Raw genomic sequence first — 21,165 nt, 5'->3', positions numbered from 1 at the left:
GCAAATTTAATTCAATCGCCGACAGCTGTTCTCGTTGTTAGTTCCCCCGAACCCCCGGCCCCCCACCGGAAGTTATACAAGCTCGGAACTCGTCCGATGAACAGAAACCACAACTGAACTCCCAAGGATGGTCTCACCAGAAGAACAAAAGGTATTTCACTTGCATATCCAACTTTATAGAATGAACTACTGACATGAGAAGACAATCAACGAGCTCCAGGGAAACTGGATCTGGATTCCAAACTGGAGTGACTCTTCAGACGCGAACACAGCGGGCAAGATAGTTCACTTTACCCAGAATGTTAATTTGTCATCCCAACCGACAAAGTCAGTACTGCATTTCTCAGCCGACACGCGTTACAAGCTCTATGTGAATGGGAAGCACATTGCCGTCGGACCGACTCGCAGCAGTCCTTTGATCTGGTACTATGACACGCTGGACATTGCGCCCTACCTAGAAAAGGGACAGAATGAGATTCGATTTGTGGTTGTCCGATACTTCGCGACCTTGAGGAGCGCAATACCCTTTGTGAGGACGCCTCTTCCAGGCCTCACAGTTATTGGAAATATTGAGACAGGCGAGGAGGTCGTCAACATTGCTTCTTCCAAGGGTTGGACGGCGTCTGTGGATGAAAGTATTCAATTTCCCATGGGGTTGGCTGACGATGTGTTCCTCCATGTAAGACTGACTAGGATCGAAGCACTGAATTACACTGATATTTCTTTTATAGATCAGCGAGCGCATCTCTCCTACAAACCCCAGTCCTGCTGTTACACCGATTGCCTACAAGATAAGGACGCTCAATGGCGACATCCCGCCGTGGAATTTGCGTCCACGCTCTATCCCCATGCCCGAGTCAACGCCGGCCGTTGTAAAAGCCATCAGAGCATGCGACAGTGCGACCGACGCCAGAGATTGGACAGCTTTCTTTGCAAGTAACCACTCTCTCGCCCTTCCTGCAAGCTCAACTCATACGCTTGAAGTGCAAGCAGATGTCCATTCCACCGCGTTCCTTCGATGGGCCTTCAAGGCAGCCAAAAGCACTTCTAATATCACACTCAAAATGACATATCCAGAAGGCTATGAGCTCGAGCCCCGATCATACCCTTTCTTCCGCTCCAAGGCCGACCGACTGGATGCAAGTGTCGGCCACATTATCGGGCCATACGATGAGGTGACATTTGATCTTCCCAACGCCGAAACTGTCATCTACGAGCCATTCTGGTTCAGAACCTTCCGTCTCCTAAAGATCAAGATCACTGTGGGGCCTGAGCCAATCGAGTTGGTATCTTTCAATGCTACTCAGGTCAACTACCCAATGGCCGTCAAAGCCAGCTGGAAGGAGCCCGGTGATGCCCACAGCGAGCAGGTCTGGGACGTCTCTATCCGGACAATGCGAAACTGCATGTTCGACGGCTACTCCGACTGCCCTTTCTACGAACAACTGCAGTAAGCTTCACAAATTCCCAATCTCATACCCCGACTAACAACCCAGATACTCCGGAGACAGTCGTACCGTCGGTCTTTTCCACTATCTCCTCTCAGGCGACGACCGATTAATGCGTCAGGCAATTACAAACTTCGCCGCTTCAGTCACACCCGAAGGCCTCACACAGTCTCGCTTCCCATCACACGTACCGCAACTCATAGCCGGGTTCTCGCTGTATTGGATCCTGCAGGTCTGCGATCACCACCTATACTTCGGCGATACCCGCTTTGCGCGAGGCTTCATCCCCCGCATCGACGGCATCCTTGACTTCTTCGATGCCCATGTCGACGAACTAGGTCTAGTCAGCGGACTACCTGACGTCGTCTGGCAATATGTTGACTGGGTGACGACCTGGCATGCCACGGACGAGCATCCTGACAAAGGAGTTCCGACCTCCGGACGGAAGTCCAATAGACACACTTATTTCAGTATGCTGTATGCGTGGGTCCTGCAGAAGGTTGCTGGTCTAGTGCGTGATGTTGGTCGGCCGGGCCATGCTGCTGAGTATGAAGCGAGGGCGGCGTCGCTACTTGGAGCTATCCGGGCCCATTGCTTTGATGGACAATTCTTCACAGACTCGACGGCTGATATTGCCGATGAGCTGTCGTATTCTCAGCACTGCCAGGTCTTCGCTGTTATCTGTGGAGCGGCGAGGGCAGAAGACTCTGCGCGGATCTTGACCGAATCTTTTACAAATGATCGCTTCTCAAAGTGTTCGTATATGATGCGGTTCTATGCTTTCCGGGCACTTGCTTTGGCTGGCGAGGATTTGTATGAGTCGTTCTGGGAGAGGATGTGGGCTCCGTGGCGGGGGATGCTGGCGAATAATCTTTCCACTTGGGAGGAAGATGATGTCAGGCAGAGGTCTGATTGCCATGCTTGGGGGAGTGTGCCAATCTATGAGTACTGTACTGAGCTGGCAGGTGTTCAACCCGTCGCTGCTGGGTCGTCGAAGATATCTTTCAGGCCTAGACTTCGGTTGACTGAAGAGTTGGAGGCGAAGGTGGCGCTAGGTAAGGATAATCTAGCTACTATCTCGTGGAAGCTCTCAGGAAAAGAGAAGATTGTGGAGCTTAGGCTTGAGAAGGCGGTTGAGGTTATGAGTCGATTGCCGGGAGGAGAGGAGGAAGGACATGGGGTTGTTGATCATCTCAGCTTTGTTTTTGAAGAGTAAGATTAACTACTACTGGCAAGAAATTGTCAATGCCCTTTTCCAAGTTGATAGAGAATGGATCAATGGTCATTCAGGGAGAAAAGATGGAAGAGTCTACATCCTGGTGGGCACGAGAGTCAACAGATACGATACTATAGTTCAATTCCAATATCAAATAACCCATAATGTACTGTTCCATTATTTTCCCTTGCTTTCTTTTTGGCTTAAGCTGTAGTTACCATCTCATGGTCCTCGCGCTGCTCATTTGATCGCAGCTGCACTTCAGTGACATACCCCTTGAACTTTCGAAGGTTCACCTTCTTCTCGAACCTGGAAAATACGTGTTATGTAACTCCTTAAAAGAATCGGGTAAAAGGCTGGCATACATTTCATCAATCTCAGCCGGTGTTCGGCGTGTCACTTCTGGAAGAATGAACCAAGCAATGGCTACCGCGAACGTGCCTGTACCAGCAAAGCTAGGAGAGAAAGCTGTCAGTATTTTGCAGTGGGAAAGACTAGACTCGAACAAGATGAAACAAAACTAACAAGAAACCAGTCTTGACACCCCACTGTGAGACAGGTGCATTATTGATCATCAAAGGTGTGCAGAAACTAAACATGGTAGCGAGCATGTTCGATGAGGCAAGAGCCCAACCGGCCGTCTTTGCACGCAAGCGTTGCTGGGGAATTTCAGCGGCGTAGGCATAGCCAATAGCCGATGCACCTGTGGTGGACAAAGTTGCCAAACAGGCGAAGAAGATCTAGGTACAGTGAGTAAGTCGCCAAATATACAGGCTGAATATTTAAGAAGCACGTACTAGAAGCGAACTCGTCGACGGCTTAGTATAGTCGAAGCAGCCAATAATTCCGAGACACAAAAGTGATACGGATGTTACTGCATAGGGGTAGATTGTCAACGGACGACGACCAAACTTGTCCGTAGTTACGGCGGTCATCATCATAGATATCAACTGGACACAAGATAGAATAACTGTTACCATGAACGGGTCATCGCTGCCAGCATATTGGACTATGGCAATATTAGCAGCGTGAAAGAAGACATAGACGAACTGTACTCACAGAAATATGTAGCGTAAGTGTTAAACACAGACAAGCCAACAAGCTGCTGGGTAATCTTGGGCCAAGCAGCAATACAGAAACGAAGGCGATTGCGGCCTTGAAAGACAGCCCACGTTCCCTCTTCGGAGTTACGCTCTGCAACGAGACACTCCTCTGCAATGGTGGCAGTCATGACTTCCTGAAGGATGTTAGAACTTCGTTCAAATACGATCACGATCAATAGGGAAAGGTGGCATACAATCTGTTCGTCAACGCTGTACCCCTCAACATTGCCATTGCACCTATTTAGGACTTTGGCTGCCTTGTCAATCTTGCCTTTGCTCACGAGCCACCAGGGTGATTCTGGGATGAAGGCGAAGATGAGGATAATTATACCAACCATAGCCCACTACCGTACGAGGCAATTGTCAGTTATCTTGGCAATAAAAGGTAAACGAAGACACAAGGCACCACGAACCTGCGTATAGATAGGAATTCGGAATTCATATGGGTCCTGTGCGCTGAGTTTCTGGAGTGCCACTGAGGCGAAGATTTGACCGACAACAAACCAGCTAAAACAAGTCAGTAAAAGCCCAGACTTGCCATACTCTCAACTCACAAACTGTATGCGTTAATATAGAAACCTCGCAGCTGGGTCGGGGCAATTTCGGACAAGTAGAGAGGCAAGGTAGATTGCAGCATACCGACACCCATTCCAGAGAAGAGCTTCGCTGCAAGCCAGTGATCCCATCTTGTTGCAAAAGATTCAATAAAAATGCTCACAACGATGTCGAGCCAGATTATATAGAACGCGATCTTCCGACCGAACCTTTCCGTGGCATATTGTAGGAGCTGGAAAGTGGTTAGTCACTTTTCAGAGCAGCCGTGGAGGTCCGGAAGACATACAACTTGGCCGACAGTTTGACCGGCGGATTGGACACCACCCCAGGCAGAGATATATTTGCCTGCGATGATCGATGTGCCCGGGGAAGCCATTTGTCGAATGAAACCTTTGTTGGAGACAATGCCGGCATTAAGATTGATTTCTGCGATTCGATCAGTATCATCCGAAGCCACCTGGGCAACAACTTCACAAAGGTAGTGGCTTACGATACCCATCCAGTGATGCGCTAAACGCCGCAGTCATCGCAATCAGCGATACGGTCTTGAACCGTCGCGCGCACTGCCAGACACCAATGTCTTCTTCGCGAGATCGCATGATGGGCCCCATGCTCTTGGTAGGCATGCCATCTCCCTGGTCGGAAGAAACATTCTCAATATTTTCAGCGTGGGACTTGGAAACATCCATCGTAGAGATAAGTAGTATATACCCAAAGAAAAAGGAAGCTTGCAAGCTCTAAGCAAGCGACGATGAGTAGCTAGTGATCTTTATATTATTTCCAACTCTTTGACCAATTTTATAGCGGCAAGGATTGCTTCGCTAACTCTATTATCGACATGCAGCTTAGCTACGTAGACTACTGGGTGTGAAAACAACAAGCCAAATTCTACGAGGCTAAACTGGCGTGGTTCATTTGCCGACTCGTAGTTTCATTGTTTTTAACACAATTGCTGGTTGGCTTGTGAAAAAGCCTAGTGAGTGTCCATATGAGCGGCAATTGCTTCGCTCTGGATTATACCGAAGCTATTAGCTAGTGGCCGACTGGCATTTATAAAGGACGAAACAAGATTTGAAGATCATTATGGTCTCGAAGTTGAGAAACACCTCAGATATACGATCGTGCTGTCCCTCCTTATTACAAACCCTCGAGGAATTACTCCAGAATAAGACGTGTTTTTTTAGAAGCTATTCATTCTTACTTTAGTAACTCGCACCACACAATGAATTTACTAAAAGTTATGCTACAGAATTGAATGTAACCCAACAGCCTCTACCCCTCACACTCCCACTAACCCTAACTAGAGATTCCCCGGTGGCGTAGCGCCTATAGGAAATCCTACCTCCACATCCAATCCATCCCCAGGTCTCCGGAAATTTCGGGTGAAGACCGCCCCGAGCCCATTTCTAGGAAAGCTTGACCGAGTAATTACAGGTAAACCAGCAGAGCTTCCGAAGCTGCAACAGTGAATGTTGCTTTCCCACCAGAGACAGTGACTGTCTCTACGCTCTCTGTACCCTGAATCGTGCAAGTGCCGTTGACAAATGTCTGGCCCGCAACCGTCGGATTCTGACCCTGATCGACCCGAGACGTGGCGTATGGGGCAGTCAACCGCTTAGCAGTGACGCTGGCGGACGAAAGCCTAGACAGTGTGTATGTCTGCGACGAGCGCCTTCCGCTGGTAGAGATATAGTAGTCGGAGTTGTATAGAAGAACCCGAACTGGAGCACCAGCCTTGTAGATGGCGTAGGCTGCGTATGCTGTATCTTGGCTATCCAGAGACGCGATCTGGTCGGCGTTGGCGAGCGCCATGGTGGCGAAGTAAGCACCGTAGTAAGGGGACCCAATATTGTAGCGGCCCCACCAACAGTATTGGCCTTGAGAGTCAGATTGTGATGGTGGTAGGTAGGGATTTCCGGATAACTTACAGTTCCCGATTGTACCCTGGTGGAAGTAGAGGGCATCTGTGCCCATTAGGATGGTCTGCATCACGTAGTCCAGAATCCAGAGAGCAGCACCAAAAGTCGGGCTGATACCACCGCCGCCTTGGGTTGCTGGGTATTCTTTTAGCATTTCAATCAAGTGGCAGTAAACGGTCACGTACCGGAGTTGGTCTCGCCGAAGATATGCGGCTTGCCTTTGCCAGCAGCAGCAGAGATCTCAGCAGCATAAGGCTTGATCTGGGTGGCGATATCGCTATGGCCCATAAGAGTGGCCAGGTTGTAGGAGCCAGATGACTGAGGATAGTTGTGAGAGCAATAATCCTTCACGTAGACATTCGCGTCTCCTTCTCTCGCGGTAAGGCCAACGAGGCTCATGGGTGAAGTTCCAAAGTAGACACCTGCTGAGATGATGTCAGTTGCAGAGAGATTTCCGCATACCGCATCCTGCCAGCTGACTTGAGATGCTTCATCTGCTGCAGCTGTCCAGGGTGCACCATTGGCAATAGGATCGCTATCGACAAAGACTGAGCGCTCAATTAGCGTTTAAACAGTCAGGGCGGCGTCATTTGGAACCCACAATTGGGCTCATTTCCCAGTTCAATGGAGTATAGGTTGTCCATTTTGTCCTGGGCGAGGATCGCGGCCGAGATCGTGTTTATTATATCATCCAAACGACGATTCAATCCAATGATGACCTCTCCAGCATAGCTTGCAGCCAAAGAAATAAAGGACGGTCCGTAAGTCAAAGTCTCGGGGGCATCACCTGGACTGGCCACTGTATAAGTGACAGCCTTGGTCGATGAGCTATCATACGTCGCCCGGTCCCTGCTCATTATTAGCAACAGATATTGACCATAACAACATATCCATACTGGGTCGTGCCTCCGATCCTCATAGGGGGCCATGTTCCTGTTAAATCCTTCAGGTTCTCTAGACATGTCATCGTTGACTTGACGTCTTGAATGTACTCGGGGAAGGTAAAGAACTCCAGGCTTCACGATGAGTAAGTACATCCATCAATACCTTGAAGCGAGACTCACGATACACCAACGGGAGCTGCAGACAGCTGCCCACTCGAGTTCGAAGGCGGGGATGTCGGGATATCGAAGGTCAACCCCGAAGCCGAAGCCACGAGACCCAGAAGCGAGACTGAGACGGGAAGGGAAGCCATGGTTTCCAAAACTTTCTATACCAAAAAGTTGAGTTGTAGAGCTGAAAGAATTTTCCGTAAGACAAAGTTCTCGAGTATACATATGTGGGCTACAATGGAATCAAAATCCCGGGGAACCCCACATCTTACTAGCTTCACGTCATGGTCGCTGTTTACAATGTCAAACGATATTTCCTAGCAACCTAGGTGTTTAGTCACGGCATGCAATACCTTGATCCATGTACATACAGGGGTCGGCTATTGACGGGCTACATTAACCCGAGTCCTGCATATGAGGTCTCAGCCGTGCGATTCCTTAATGTAAGGATCTACTAACAACATTTGCTAAGATCATCTATTGCCTATCGCTTTGAGACATGGAAGTGTGACTTTGTCTAATACGTAGGCGCTGTGATAATCCTTTCTCTTCTGAGTCTCACTTTGCATACTGTTGTGGAAAATTTTCCTGATGTAGCTGGTGCAGCCAGAAACCAGGTCCACCTGCTAAGATCTCCCCGAACGTGGGTCAAGACAGACTTACTAGACTTTTAGGTATGGATATAGCACCTTGTGTAACTGATTCATTCATGTCAGCTCTGCTTTCATGCAGTTTGTGACAGAGAGAGCGTTTCTTGCTAGATCTTTCCAGGCTTTATGCCTTCGTTTCCTTTGTCCCATGAAGCTATTTAGACAGGCCCCATGCCAGCAGATAGAGATCGCCATCGCCTATTATATTGATTCTGATCCGTCGCACCTCCCTATCCTGACCAAGGTAGAAGAGATGCTAATCTCCTTCGTCTATACCATCATTGAAGTCCGCTAGGTTCGTGGGCAGCAGTATTTCTACCGCGGCTACGTGGCGCACTTCCTAGTGAATATACCTAAAGTGTTACAACCTGTCCCTGGACTGGCGAGTTACACACTAGGTCAAAAGACCACTATATCTGAGCGTTACGCTCAGATATTCCAGGCTCCGATATATATAGTGCGTGTCGTGACATAAAGTCTACGATCGGCTGCCACTACTCCCTGCCGAGCTAGACCCCGTTGTGCTCCGACCTATAGACACTATAGACCGTCCCTAGCTCCGCCGCTAGTTCAATCGTGACTTTATAGTCCGCCGCGCGGCGGTTATATAGTGGCTCTAATTCCTAACTACTCACTACCCCGGATACCGCCACCTCACCCTACCTTCTATTGGGCCCACTCCGATATTCGAGTTTACTGGTAGCCAGCCTATACTCTCCCTCGCCTTCCCGACCCCTTTTCCGTATAGCAAGGCCGAGTTTTAGGCCTCCCGCACACGCACGGTCAAGTTTGAAGAGTGGTGCCGGCACCTGATACGCAACAAGTCGGGCCGGTTCGCATAGTCGAGAGAGACTATTATAGGTCAAAACGACTTCATCGATTCAGCGTGCGATGCCACTACCAGAAACCAAGGGTTTTCAGTGCAAGATTGTTACTATATAACAGTATATTCCTATTTTTAGTTTATGACAGAAGTTGTCCATCTATTGCAGCAAGATCCATATATTGATAATAAGATAATTGATTGAAAAATAACTGTTTCTTTATTCAAGGATCTGTTCAGAACCATTATGCAGCGTCGAGGCTTCCCGTAGTAGCCCAGTATACGTTATAATTGTATCCCTGAGCGTCATAGAAAGGACTCAGTGTCACATCCTTGTCGTCGGCAATGGAGGTGAAATCAAGGCTAGAAGCCGCGGAGCGTTTGATAGAGTCAAGAGCGAGAGTAGGAGTACTGCTCAATGCTTGTTCGCCGTAATTTCCACACAAAACAGTCGGCCCATAGGCAATTGCGACCATGCTCGAATTATCATTTGCAGCCACCGTACGCAGAGTCATAGGGAAGCGGATCTCAATCACATCTCCATCCGCCCATGTGCGCGAGATTTGAGCGTATTTCCCAGGAGCAGCTTTAACATCAGATAAAGCTTCTCCGTTCAGCGTCAGCTCTGCGCTCGACGCCCATGCAGGGATGCGGATATTCATCGTCCAGGCGCCACTACCAGAGACTTCCAGTTTCGATGTATCGCCGACTGGGTAAGTCGTAGATTGTTTCAGGGTAATGCCCATCTCCGGCCACTTCAGAACAGAGGACATGAATAGGTTGATAAACAACGTCGAGTCGTTGTAGAAGTAGATCGAATCCATCAACTTGGTGTTTGTTTCCAGCGCCGTTCCCTGACAGCACCAGAATGAGTCATAGTCCGTACTCCAAGTACCGCCACCCCAGGCGGGACCGACACCGCGGCGACCTCCAGCGTTCAGCGGGGTGAAGTAAGTGATGTGGCCATGGTGATCATGGGGGTCCTGTTGGCCCAGCAGATGGTTGAGTAAGGAGTTTTCGTAGAAGTCGAAATATGCCGAGTTGTCGGAATCAAGAAGCCACAGCTCGCGGGTCAGCTTGAGCATGTTGTAGGAATTGCATGCTTCACACGTGTCATTGGTAAGATAAGCGGCGATGGCATTTGGAGCACGGAAGTGTTCCGCTTGGCTGTTACCACCGATGGCGTACGTGTGCGATTTGACATTGATTTCCCAGGCGTTGCGGGCAATATCGAGGTAGCGAGATTCTCCGGTGGCTTTGTATTGCCGAGCGGCCCCAATCCATTTCGGTACTTGGGTGTTTGCATGTAGACCGTCCAGCTCGTCTTTGTTGGCCGCAAGCGGGTCGAATATAACGGCATGATCAAACCGTTGGGCAACGGTAAGCCATCTCTCGTCGCCAGTTTGGTGGTAGATATCAGCCATCACCTCGTTCATACCGCCGAATTCCGTTTGTAGCAACTTTTGCATTGCGGCGTAACTAAATGGTTCGGTGCGTTTGTCGACCCAGCTGGCCAAGGACAGTAAGACATCTCGAGAGGTGGTGTCGTTTGTCAAGCGCCAAATATCGAGAAGACCTGCGAGAGTCTTGTGAACGGCGTAATACGGGACATTGCCGTTTGTTAGGGTGTCGTTCTCGAGTTTCGCAAATTCTGACTCTGGGAAGCCAGATACATATCCGTCCGTGAAACCGACAGCCTTGTTATTGGCCTGGCATTTTGCCAGCTCGGCTGCAAAGTAGATCGCTCGATCATAGCACGTTTGGTCGCGGAGCACAGCGTAGCACTGAGCCCAGGCACTGAGGAAATGACCCTGGACATGCGAACGGAATGGGAAATCCGGAGCATCCCAGCCACCGTTGGGCGTTGCCTGCTGTGTAGAGAGTCCGTGTGTTGCCCGGAAGACATAAAGTAGTCTGTCAACGTCTATTTCTTTCAAATATTTCAGGGTGCGGTCCTGGTTTTCCAAGAAGCGGTCTTGGACCAATTCGACGCCGCCAAGGTCGAATGCAAAAGCCTGGGCTTCAACCTTGCTACCTAAGTCGGATTGTCCATTGACAAAAGAGGAAAGAGAAAGAAAAAGGAAGACAAATAGAGCGAGGGAGTTTTGCCAGTCCTTGGAGTGTATCATCTTGAATTACTCCGGATAGGAAGACTGGAAAGGCCAGTCGATTCGGAGAGGAATGGGCGTAGCTGTTCTGTAGGTGTCTGAAACATGGGTGCAATAGTCTGGCAATGAGTCGGTTTTAAGATGTAGATCTTTCCGGTGGGATAAGACATCAACCCATATACCCCTAGGTACGCACTTCAAAACTCGGGGGATTCCATGCGGGGGATCTGGTGGAGAATAGAAGTGCCACCGGACTTCCACAGTTGGCCTTCTAAGATGGGAAACTTGCCGGAGGGTTTGCAGATCGATTCTCTCTAATAAGCTAATAAGTGTAGAAATTTAAAGGCTAAAACATCTCTTGAGCATCATTTATTATCTTGAGCCAAAACCCCCATATAGCCTAATCGGACACCACAATAGTAAATGCTAGGGACTACAACTCAATATCTCATAATGGGTGTCTATGCGGGGTTTGCCTTATAGCTGAATGCTTTTTAGGAGATATTTAGCCTATTCGGAAGGATTTGATGAGCTGGTCTGTTATATATCCATGAGTATATATCTCCGGCTTTTTGTAAAACCATGATAATGAAGTTTCCAGATTTCCTTGAAATCGATGTATGGTGCTAGAAAGTCTTAACAATAACTATTAAGTGACAATGGAATCAAGTAACAACGTGGTAGTTGATATGGGCCGGTCATTTTCCTAACTAGTATGTCTTGTTTAACACTAGTTATCTACGGAGTACTCCGTACACGTATGTTCGTTGCGAATATAAGTATAGAGTAAATATGTAAGAAATAAGAAACCTTTTGAATAATATTTCTTATCCCTAATACTGAATATCGAAGTTATGAACATAAAAGGATACAATACTACAAGATTGTATAAAAAGGATATTCTCGGTGAAGTGAAGATGCCGAGGTAAATCTCGAATCCACTCAAACCAGTCTTTCCTGAACAACTTCGCCTTCTAGATCTCCAAATTTGGAAGTTTTTATTTTTTTTTCTTTTCGCTCTTTATAATTTATGATGTTCCGTCAATCTTTTACTACTCTTCCTTCTCTTCACATCTCCTTCTCCTCCAGACTATCTTCACGACTTCTTATCCGCGACTCTTTCTCCGCTGCTCCGAAGCGACCCTATACCCGGTCCTACTCTACCGGTAAGTTATAGACAGCCTCCATCATTCCCGGCAGAAGAACTAAGTATTCGCAGCGACTCCCTCCGCCTCTACTCACACTCCACCCCAAGCGCCGCGCTCGCGTTTCCGTCGCTTCATCGGCTTCACCTCAATCGCCGTCTTCGCATTCACCGTCGGGCTAACCTACCAAACCCAACGAACCGTCTCACGCATCATGGCCACCCCAACCGACGAGGAGACCCTGACGGCATTCATTGCCACGGACTCCGCAACCTCGGAAATCGATAACGCGATCCGCACCCACCCCGTCGCCGAGGCCCTCCGCGCAAACCCCGAATTCAGCGAATCGCGCCCACACCTTACAATCCCCGAGCCCCTGCGCGAACGCAACCTGACAGCCGGAACACTAGCCGGACCGGGGAGGATTGTCGTGCCGCCATATGTATTCAGCGAGCGCGGGGGCAAGACCATGATCTCGCTTATGTATCTGGGCGGCGATGTCTGCGGTCATCAGGGTATTATTCATGGCGGTCTACTGGCTACGTTGTTAGACGAGGGTCTGGCGCGTTGTTGTTTCCCGGCTTTGCCTAATAAGGTCGGGGTTACGGCTAACTTGAATATTGATTACCGGGCTCCGGCTATGGCGGATCAATATGTTGCCCTTCGTGCGGAGACTGTTAAGGTTGAGGGTCGGAAGGCGTGGGTGGAAGGTCGTATTGAGACCCTTCCGATTGATGGGACCGAGCCTGTGGTTCTAGTTGAGGCTAAGGCTTTGTTTATTGAGCCTCGACAAGCTGCTGTAAGTTGAAATGAGATTTCTGGCTTTTTCCCGGCTAATTTTCTCCCAGGCGCTCTCGAGTCTCTACAAAGTGGCGTGATTGGGGAATTTCCGACATCCCCGAAATTTCTGCATTTGGTTCCTGTTCCTGGTTCCTGGCGTCCTATAGATTCTTTTATATGTAAATGGGTTTAGAATTGAGGTACATATTTATACATTCTACAATATATAGTCCTACCTAGGTAGTATGTAAGACTCATATAAAACGTAGATATAAGAACGCCAAGGAATTGCGACACCCCGCGATGATCACATCTTCAGTGACGCGGCCGTCCCACTCTCCCCTATTTCTACTTCTCAACCTTCACCCTCCTCCTTAACTCCATATACCTCAATAATGTCTACGTGAGTACAATACCCAATGGCAATCCATACCCGAATCTAACCTAACCAAAAACAGCAACATCACCTTCCACGCTAGCGCCCTGACCCGCAGCGAGCGCACCGAGCTGCGCAACCAGCGAGGTCTCACAATCTGGCTGACCGGACTCTCCGCCTCCGGCAAGTCAACTCTAGCCGTCGAGCTGGAGCACCAGCTCGTCCGCGACCGCGGTGTCCACGCCTACCGCCTGGACGGCGACAACATCCGCTTCGGACTGAACAAGGACCTTGGATTCAGCGAGGCCGACCGCAACGAGAACATCCGCCGCATTGCCGAGGTCGCCAAGCTGTTCGCCGACTCCAACTCCATCGCCATTACTTCCTTCATCTCGCCCTACCGGAAGGATCGTGACACTGCCCGCCAGCTGCACGAGGTTGCCACGCCCGGCGAGGAGACCGGTCTGCCTTTCGTCGAGGTCTATGTTGATGTCCCCGTTGAGGTGGCCGAGCAGCGTGACCCCAAGGGTCTGTACAAGAAGGCTCGTGAGGGTGTTATTAAGGAGTTCACTGGTATCTCGGCTCCTTATGAGGCACCGGCCAACCCTGAGGTTCATGTGAAGAACTATGAGTTGCCTGTTCAGGATGCTGTGAAGCAGATTATTGATTACCTTGACACCAAGGGTTACTTGCCTGCCAAGAAGGAGTAAGGTGGTTCTTTGCTTTGGGATTGGGATATGATTGAGATTAGACGGATGTATCTATGGCCGGCTTTACATAAAAAGAGTCCTGTATAGCGGATTGGATATGGTGTTTTTGTGCTTGATTCCCCTCCCGCTTGCTGTACATACTGAGTGGACAATATAGATCGCTTTTCCACATCATCTTATGAACTGGGCCGAGAATGGGCAATGGGAAATATCCGTCTGCTGTTCGCTTGAATGCGTGTCATTGAAAGAAAAAGCAAAAATATCCAATGCTAGTTTGTGCTAGATGTACCAAAAGTGGTATATGTACGCAACGTCTTCTTGAAACTTTGTATCTGTCATGCCTTGCAAAATAGGCAACCTTAGTTGAACTCGAATTCATAAAACACATACGGCGTGTAGTCTGCGCCGCCCTCCCCACCTGCGTGCATCTCGCCAGGATCATCCCGCTGCATACGGCCCTTCTTGTCCCGCCCAAAGGCATTGCCCGCCAGATACGAGTATTTATTCTCGAGGTTCTGCTTTGCGCGGTCTGCTTGCTTGGAAGTTTGTGTCTGTAGAAAGGAAAGAATATCAGCCATTGCCCCAGTAAAAGCCCAACGAGAAGTAGAGCAGAGCGAACATACCCGGACCAAAGCACAGACGAAATCCAACGGCAATCCATATCGCAGTACTGTCTCGACAAACACCCTCAGAACCAAAATATGAATCCAGACCATAACAGCTTCACTCCAAGCCGTCCGACCGAGTCGCAGCGTCTCACCCCACACCTTACGTTCATCACCACCAACGCGCTCAACCTCCTTGCGCTCCTCCTCCTTCCCACCTTCGACGTACTTGAAGTCGCGCGGGATCCACTTCTGCTCACGGCACTTATGCACGAATTCGGCGCTGTGCTTCTTGAACGCTGCCACAGCGTACAGCGTGAACTCGCTGTCGGAAGCGACCAGCTGCGCGGACCGCGGGACCACCATTGGCGCGACGGTCTCGTAGGTCTTGAGGAAGTCTTTTACTAGCTGGGCGGGCACGGCGACGAGGTGGGTTTCGATGTATTCGGAGTCCTGGATGATGGATTTCGGGTCGACTACCGAGGCGAGGGACTTGGTTGAGAGGTTTCCTCTGTGTAAACGGGTTAATTCCGGTTCTCGGATGCTACATGCACACGTCGCTGTCTCCGTCGTAGTATACGTACGTTTGTTTCCGCTGCAGGGTGGACAGCGTGTTCTTGACCTGGTTATATTGGGAGTACTTGAATCGGATGTCGTTGTCGATGCTGGTCGCTTCCTATAGTAGACGACAACGCATTAGAATGTAACTTCAAGACAAACAGACCCCTGGAGTCTATGCGCGACGCAACAAACCTTCTGCAACAGATCAATCAACTCCGCCAAGGGCTTATCGGCCCTGTACTTGACTTTGTTCCATTGGAAAGTACGCAGGTACTGATCAACCGGCTCTGTAGGCAGGTCAGAACCTAGAACACAGAAATATCTCCAAGACTGTGATGTGTTCCCTCCACAGCCAGATCAATACCAAGCTGGAGACATACTATCGTTGACAACCTTCATCTGCTCAATCTGCGACTCGTCCTCAAGGATGTTCTTCAACGCATCGCCGACCTTGGCAACGACACTCTCGCACGAAGCCTCGAGCTTGGAGAGCTCGTCTGCCTGCTGGACAAGGGCATCTAGCGTGCCGATCTTGAACTCCGGGATTGGGAAGGAGGTGGTGGAGCCATTGTCCGGGGAGACGGTGGTCGAGACTGCTTCGAGGGCGTCATCACGGTGGTGCGAGGGGACGATGGAGGTTGGGAGAGAAAGGAGGAGGTATTTGCTTGGTTTGGACATGGTTGATTATGTATTCGGGGAATTCAAGGGCCTTCGATGAGGCTTGGGAGCGGTTTCGGGGTTGAGGGGGAGCTCGGGTGGCCTCGATGTCGTAGGCGGTGGGTGCTTGGACCAGCTATGTCCACCTGGCACATCTACACTTTCTACATTTACCTTGGAAGAATACTCACTTATCCTTGACATGGGACTTCAGAGATCTGATCATGTTGGCTGGAAATGATAGAATGGGCATGTTTTCGATACTTACCTCACGCTACAGTGGTCAATATCCTTTGCCACAAACGTACATTCCCTGTGGAAAGGCGCAATTCGAAATGACTTTTCTATATCACCTGTGATAGTGTTCAATATCAAATCAGATATCCATGACTTTCATACTGGGAGCCTAACTAACGTACATGAGCGCCGTTGTATGTACTACCATTTCACTTGAAGTACTTTATAGAGTTGCATAACGCTAGAAATCAATTCAATTCTCGCTCAGATCCGGAAACAAGCGTCACACAAACATGCCTCAATTGGGCATGAAGAGAGAAAAAGAGAAAAGGATAAGATAGGGTATCTGTATCAAGCGTGCAGCGCTGACCGTGAGCCGAGTAGAGGTATGAGTGGAAGGCAGGGAGGTAGGGGTAACTGTACAAAAATAAAAAAGAAAAGAAAAGAAAAGAAAGGGGGCGGGGGATGATGTGAAGGGGAAGCCTAATTCATGTTTCACTATCACCTAAGAATAGGGTCAATGAGGGTAGAAGGTAGAGAGCGATTATGAGAGATTCGTGTGAATATGAGAAGAGAAGTACATCATCAACCCTAGCCCTGCATGCCCATGAAAACTTCCTGGCAGTTCTCCACCAGGAACTTCATGACATCGTTCTTTTTCTGGACATCAGTCATCTCACGCGTCAGACTTTCAGGTCGCATGATTGTTGGCGCGAAAACCACCGCTACATTCTGACTGGTCATCAAATTATCTTCGTGGCGCTCAACTACACGTCGGAGATGGAAAATGAGGAACTCCAGAACGTCGCGGTGCACACGAGGCAGCTCGAGTAGGCTCTTCTGCATGAGCTCAATTCGCGCGGACATAGGGCTAACCTCGGCAGAATCGATCACAAGTTCGTAAACCTCGTAAGTGATCAGGGGGCTGGGAAGTTTTCGGAAATACTGCTTCAAAGTGGATGTGACAGCATGAATATCAAGATCGGGATCGGAGATGTCGTAATCAAATGGAGAGCGTTCGAAGCCTTCGCGAATAGTTTGAATGACTGAAGCGGCACCGGACTTGCGGTAAATTCCTTCCATGTCCATTCCTGATTATATTCGTTAGTATAACAAGTGTCCGGATAACGACCGACAAAACATACCTCGCAATTCAACTTCCTGGATACACCGCGTGACGATAGACGGAATGATGCTCTTTTCATGTTCCATGCGAGCTTCAAGGTCGGTGCCGAAAAGTGCTGAAAATGATTAGCTTATACTGATATCTTGAATGGTAGTATCGTGAACATACCATCGGCAGCAACTTCAGCCAACACAGGCACGCTGTCGGCCTGCGACATCTTTCCTCCCTGTTTGCCTCTCTGGTTTCCAAAGAAACCAAAGCCTTGGCGACTAGGGTCCTGAGTCTGAGAACGCGGGATGCCACCGCCACCCTCTGGTGTCTGTCCTCCTTCGCTAGACATGAATGCCCCCTTAAGACCCTTGACACCTTTGGCGACGTTCTGTCCACCCTTTTTCCAGTTAAACTTGCGAGGTTGGCCCTTGCGAATGCTGACAACCTGGGGGCCTGGCACAAGAGTAGCTGTAGCAGGCTCTGAGTCCTCTGAAATTTGAGCAGTCGACACAGATCCCTGATACTCGTTCAAGGAAGGTTTCATCACTTCAATGGAGTTCGTCGACCTCTGCTTGTTGTGTGAAATGCCTAGACCGTTAGGTTTGGGTTGACCTTCGGTAGCTTTGTAGAGTTCTTGGATCTGGTGAACCAACTGATTGTTCAGCTCGGCTAGCTGTGCGTTCTTCATAGACAATTGCTCGAATTCCTGGAAGCTCTTCTCCTTTCGAGTGTTCATGGCTTCCAGTTCCTCAGACAAGTCATTGCGCTTTTGCATGAGGTCTTCAATTTGTGGGGCGTACGAGTCTTTCAGTTTTTGAATGGACTCTGCTAGTTCGCGCAGCACATGGTTGGAGAGTTTGCCAAGATCCAATGGCCCACTGGTGCCACCACGTTTTTCAGCCTCCATGTGATCTGTGAGAACCGTCAGCTCACGCAGAACGATCTCACGCTGAGCGTCAAGGACGACCATGGTAGATCGCTTCTCGGAAAGCTCGGTGTTAACCTGCTTGACATCTGCTGCGGCGCGAGCGGCTGATTCTAGTTCTGCAACTCGTAGACGTTCTTTGCGCAGTTCGTTGCGAAGCCAAGAGATCTCTTCGCTCTGCGATCCGGCGACGGGGCTGCCAACTTCCGTCCCAGCTATGCTCCGATTGCTAGGTGAGCGAGGGTTCTTGAGATCCTTGCTCGTTCGCACACTTTTCTCGCTGAAGCTACGACCATGGCGGACAGAGTTTGAGACGCGCCGCAGGAATGATTCGTTATTTTGCCCAACTGTGTCATCGCCACCGATTATGCGCGTCAACTCCTCGTCCATAGAGAAGTCGCCTCCGCTATTGTATCGCAGCAATGTTGACGCGCCGGCGCCATCGTATGGGTGTGGTTCATGTGGGGATGTGTGCAAAGCAGGAGATTGAATAGGCTGTTCGAAAGTGTCACTACGGAGCATAGGGGAGTCCCCGTATTGAGATGACGCAGGCGAGGATCCGACCTCTTTCCTTGGAATTTGGTGAAGCTTGCTTTCAAGTGAATCACCGCGCTTTGGCAGATGCGGCAAGCCGGAGGGTTGAGAGCGCGGCGATTCCATTGAGCCGTGGTCGTGAGGACGAGGCTCGTTCGAGGAACGAGCTGGAGCCGAGGTAACGTTTTCCATTGGAGTGTGTCGTTTTGCGTCACTGGGCGATTCCTTTGATCTGCTGTGATCAGGGCTGGTAGGCCCAGAATAGTTGCTTGTTTCTCTGAAGCTGCTCGGTATATCAGATGAGCTGCGAGCAGAGCCTGCCTTTGCAAGCTTGGACGAATCAGAGATTGGTAATGGTGCTTTATCGGGAGAATTGGCCTCGGTTCGTTCCCAGCCCTTCTCCTGATAGGCAATATGGGGCGAATGATTATCCGAGGGTGTTTGAGAATTGGGTTCTTGCAGATATTCACGGCCTTCGCGTGAGGCCCTGTGTGAGGATTCACCTGGTTGATGATTGAAATACTCACGGGTAGGCTCCTGCCGTGTCTGTGAGTGACCACGGGAAGAATTACCCTCACCCGAAGGATCAAAGGCAAGAGGAATCAATAATTCACCACCGTCAGCGTCAGTTTTGCGCGCAAGTGATTGACGACTGCTGCGGTATGTGCTGGAGGGAAGCAAAATATTATCTGTGGTGAGAGAGTAAGCAAGAGTTCCAAGACGCGCTGTTGATTTCTGAATCAAGTGAATCACAACAACATAGGCGGTAGCGCCAATGGTGGTAGAATACAGAGCGGTGTGTAGGTTCATATTATCCAATGTGAACGAAGCCATGAATGGCACATTAAGGCAGTGTAGCCTGCGATATCTAGGCTGCAAAAAAGGGTTCTTACCTGAATCAGCCTGCTGATTTGAAATTGCACTTCCAGGTCTCTCATCATTTAGATCTGGTGTCTCCGGCATTCTATTAGGGTCAGGTGTGCCTGTATATTCGCTATTCTCCCCGTCCATTTCTTGCGCCTCTTCAAGAAGGTGGGGAGGCAACGAGGGCAAGGATTTGTCCAGCTTCACATTAGGGCCCGGTGGCTTTTTCCCACTACTGCCGCCGGCTTTCCTTTTTCGTCTTCGTGCCATTAGCGATTCATGACATTCCATGCAGAAAATGCCTTGTGAAGTGCGCGCATAGCGCAAGTTCTCAATCTTTCGCTTGCAGTTCCGGCATCGGAAGCATTGAGCACAAAAAGCCTGGTCTCCCGTCAAGATGGCCAAATCCTCGATCTTGTTGTTGCATGAGCTACAACTATACGTGCAGTTACTGCATATAAGTGATCCATCACCCAAAAGGAGAAGGTGCGCGTCCGAGTCAAGCAGAGTGCTGCATGTACTGCATCGGAAACAATCAATATGCCATCGGTTTCCAGCTACAGGAGGTTAGCGACATGAGAAAATGCCAAAAAGGCTGCACTTATCCGACATACCAAGCTCAAACGCTTTCCCTTCTTCAAGAGTCTGGCACGACGGTTAGTCAAGTTCCTGCCCGCTCACTCTACATTGTGCCTACCTCTCCACAGCCCTTGCATGGGTAGGACTCGTCCTGCTCCATAGGAGACTCCGGGTAAGCGCCCTGGTTCTCCATCTTGAGATCCACTGTTTACCCAAAATGTAAGATAGACTATTGCCGTATATCGATACGAATATAAGCCTGGCGGAGGTTCGCCGACCAAGTCCAAAAACGTGTGTATACAGGCGATTCGTGATCGCTACGGAAGATCCCAATCGCAGTCACATGCGCCGTTGGTGCTAGTTCCTTTGAGATACTTCTTGATCGTAACCTGCGGTGGGCGCCGGAATTGGGGAGATAGGGACGTCGGTGCGGGTTTGGAGGGGAAGACGTAACAGGGGACTGAAAGAACGGCGAATGGTGGCTGAACCTGCAGACTACCGAGTTAAAAAAAACGTGATCAAAAACTAGTTTTAAGCGTAAGACATCAGTCCTCCCAATCAGTCCCCATCCAAGACAGGGCTGACCACGTATGGGGCGGGTCGGACCAGGGTGATAGCGACGGCAATTATAATTGCCCATGCACCAGGGATCATGGGCATCAATTTCTCGACATACCAGGTACTGCCAGCCGTGCTACAGAGGTGTTTCAGATAGAATAATCGCGGGTGTTGTAACCGTTAAGCGCAACAGGCGAAGCGAAACGGGGATTGCCCCTCGCGGGCGTTGGATTTCGAGGTTTAATGGAGGAAACCCCGAGGCGAAAGGAAACGAAATCCGGGAGTACCGAGTATAATTAATAAGAAAAAGAAAAGAAAAAGCAATGAAACATAAGAGTCGGATTAGGGGGGTGGAGGGATGAGAAAGGAGAGATGAACTTTTGGCTTTCTGCCACCAAAAGGCCTTCCCCACGTAATTTACGAATATCATTGAATACATTTTACTGTTGTATATCATTTGATTTTACTCTTTACGTATGTAGATATGTACTCAATACATTCCCTTCTGTCCATAAGAGGTATATTGTAACTGCCCAACCTATTCTCATCCTTACTTGTCCGTACTCCGTACACATACAACAATTACTTTGACTGCGCCCAGAACGTGCGGACCTTCATTTTCCCTACAACCAATGAGGGGATA

At 49.5% G+C, this 21,165-nt stretch overlaps 8 protein-coding genes across 8 annotated transcripts; 3 read left to right on the top strand and 5 right to left on the bottom strand.

Moving 5' to 3' along the window:
• Nucleotides 1–127: 127 nt before the first annotated feature.
• N7489_009144 (putative rhamnosidase B) lies at nucleotides 128–2,664 on the top strand (the record flags this gene model as incomplete). The annotated part of the gene is made up of 4 exons (XM_056714894.1): nucleotides 128–151; nucleotides 203–679; nucleotides 732–1,450; nucleotides 1,497–2,664. The coding sequence occupies 4 exons, from the start codon at nucleotides 128–130 to the stop codon at nucleotides 2,662–2,664; spliced, it is 2,388 nt and encodes a 795-aa protein (XP_056562516.1).
• A 203-nt stretch (nucleotides 2,665–2,867) lies between these two features.
• On the bottom strand, nucleotides 2,868–5,011 carry N7489_009143 (uncharacterized protein; the record flags this gene model as incomplete). The annotated part of the gene is made up of 10 exons (XM_056714893.1): nucleotides 2,868–2,973; nucleotides 3,030–3,119; nucleotides 3,190–3,404; nucleotides 3,462–3,673; nucleotides 3,724–3,901; nucleotides 3,962–4,111; nucleotides 4,181–4,274; nucleotides 4,322–4,554; nucleotides 4,609–4,748; nucleotides 4,813–5,011. 10 exons carry the CDS (start codon nucleotides 5,009–5,011, stop codon nucleotides 2,868–2,870), a joined length of 1,617 nt encoding a protein of 538 aa, XP_056562515.1.
• Nucleotides 5,012–5,750: 739 nt separating this feature from the next.
• Nucleotides 5,751–7,436, bottom strand: N7489_009142 (glycosyl hydrolase family 79 C-terminal domain-containing protein; the record flags this gene model as incomplete). Its single annotated transcript, XM_056714892.1, has 6 exons — nucleotides 5,751–6,199; nucleotides 6,251–6,376; nucleotides 6,427–6,789; nucleotides 6,843–7,090; nucleotides 7,138–7,257; nucleotides 7,306–7,436. The coding sequence occupies 6 exons, from the start codon at nucleotides 7,434–7,436 to the stop codon at nucleotides 5,751–5,753; spliced, it is 1,437 nt and encodes a 478-aa protein (XP_056562514.1).
• A 1,575-nt stretch (nucleotides 7,437–9,011) lies between these two features.
• Nucleotides 9,012–10,895, bottom strand: N7489_009141 (uncharacterized protein; the record flags this gene model as incomplete). The annotated part of the gene is made up of 1 exon (XM_056714891.1): nucleotides 9,012–10,895. One exon carries the CDS (start codon nucleotides 10,893–10,895, stop codon nucleotides 9,012–9,014), a length of 1,884 nt encoding a protein of 627 aa, XP_056562513.1.
• A 1,012-nt stretch (nucleotides 10,896–11,907) lies between these two features.
• N7489_009140 (PaaI family thioesterase) lies at nucleotides 11,908–12,897 on the top strand (the record flags this gene model as incomplete). Its single annotated transcript, XM_056714890.1, has 3 exons — nucleotides 11,908–12,040; nucleotides 12,094–12,818; nucleotides 12,868–12,897. The coding sequence occupies 3 exons, from the start codon at nucleotides 11,908–11,910 to the stop codon at nucleotides 12,895–12,897; spliced, it is 888 nt and encodes a 295-aa protein (XP_056562512.1).
• A 297-nt stretch (nucleotides 12,898–13,194) lies between these two features.
• Nucleotides 13,195–13,885, top strand: N7489_009139 (adenylyl-sulfate kinase; the record flags this gene model as incomplete). The annotated part of the gene is made up of 2 exons (XM_056714889.1): nucleotides 13,195–13,202; nucleotides 13,258–13,885. 2 exons carry the CDS (start codon nucleotides 13,195–13,197, stop codon nucleotides 13,883–13,885), a joined length of 636 nt encoding a protein of 211 aa, XP_056562511.1.
• A 359-nt stretch (nucleotides 13,886–14,244) lies between these two features.
• N7489_009138 (H(+)-transporting V1 sector ATPase subunit C) lies at nucleotides 14,245–15,729 on the bottom strand (the record flags this gene model as incomplete). Its single annotated transcript, XM_056714888.1, has 5 exons — nucleotides 14,245–14,436; nucleotides 14,509–15,001; nucleotides 15,075–15,166; nucleotides 15,244–15,338; nucleotides 15,432–15,729. The coding sequence occupies 5 exons, from the start codon at nucleotides 15,727–15,729 to the stop codon at nucleotides 14,245–14,247; spliced, it is 1,170 nt and encodes a 389-aa protein (XP_056562510.1).
• Nucleotides 15,730–16,536: 807 nt separating this feature from the next.
• Nucleotides 16,537–20,157, bottom strand: N7489_009137 (uncharacterized protein; the record flags this gene model as incomplete). The annotated part of the gene is made up of 5 exons (XM_056714887.1): nucleotides 16,537–17,036; nucleotides 17,091–17,186; nucleotides 17,240–19,942; nucleotides 20,000–20,030; nucleotides 20,083–20,157. The coding sequence occupies 5 exons, from the start codon at nucleotides 20,155–20,157 to the stop codon at nucleotides 16,537–16,539; spliced, it is 3,405 nt and encodes a 1,134-aa protein (XP_056562509.1).
• Nucleotides 20,158–21,165: the final 1,008 nt, after the last annotated feature.

This window comes from Penicillium chrysogenum (assembly GCF_028827035.1).
Source record: "Penicillium chrysogenum strain IBT 35668 chromosome Unknown utg000005l_segment0_segment0, whole genome shotgun sequence".
In the NCBI taxonomy this organism is placed as follows: domain Eukaryota; kingdom Fungi; phylum Ascomycota; class Eurotiomycetes; order Eurotiales; family Aspergillaceae; genus Penicillium; species Penicillium chrysogenum.
The sequence above is the reverse complement of the archived record's forward strand: the minus strand, read 5'-3'. Positions and strand labels throughout refer to the sequence as shown.